Consider the following 710-nt stretch of genomic DNA (forward strand, 5'->3'; position numbering starts at 1 on the left):
CTGGCCCTGGGCTCTGCCCAGGACCTAATGTGTTGCTGAACCAGCAAAACCCTCCAGCTCCTCAGCCCCAGCATTTGGCTAGAAGACCTGTGAAAGACATCCCTCCTCTGATGCAGACCCCTATCCAGGGTGGAATTCCGGCCCCGGGGCCCATGCCAGCTGCAGTTCCTGGACCTGGTTCTTTAACTCCTGGTGGAGCTCTGCAGCCCCAAGTTGGAATGCCAGTGGTTGGTCCTGTGCCTTTGGAGCGGGGACAGATGCAGATGTCGGATCCTAGAGCTCCTATGCCACGTGGACCCAGGACTGCTGGTGGACTACCTCCTCGAGGGTTGTTGGGAGATGCTCCAAATGACCCGCGTGGAGGGACTTTGCTTTCAGTCACTCACACTGGAGAAGTGGAGCCCAGGGGCTATCTTGGGCCACCTCATCAGGGCCCCCCCATGCACCATGCCCCTGGTCATGACGGCCGTGGCCCTTCCTCACATGAGATGAGGGGAGGGCCAATCACTGATCCCAGAATGCTAATTGGAGAGCCCAAAGCACAGATGATAGATCAAAGGGTTCTACCTCTGGATGGTAGAGGTAATAGAGACTCTCAAGGGATGAAGACCCGAGCCATGGAAACTGAGGTCTTAGAGGCACGAGTGATGGAGAGAAGAGGAATGGAGACCTGTGCAATGGAAGCCAGAGGCATGGATGGAAGAGGAATG

At 56.8% G+C, this 710-nt stretch overlaps 1 protein-coding gene across 1 annotated transcript; it reads left to right on the top strand.

Moving 5' to 3' along the window:
• Nucleotides 1-8: 8 nt before the first annotated feature.
• Nucleotides 9-704, top strand: LOC102263646 (cleavage stimulation factor subunit 2 tau variant-like; the record flags this gene model as incomplete). The annotated part of the gene is made up of 1 exon (XM_005852813.1): nt 9-704. A coding segment is annotated over one exon (696 nt), but the record flags the coding sequence as incomplete, so codon positions are not given.
• Between the last annotated feature and the right edge of the window lie 6 nt (nt 705-710).

This window comes from Myotis brandtii, unplaced genomic scaffold (assembly GCF_000412655.1).
Source record: "Myotis brandtii unplaced genomic scaffold, ASM41265v1 C41559536, whole genome shotgun sequence".
Lineage (NCBI taxonomy): Eukaryota > Metazoa > Chordata > Mammalia > Chiroptera > Vespertilionidae > Myotis > Myotis brandtii.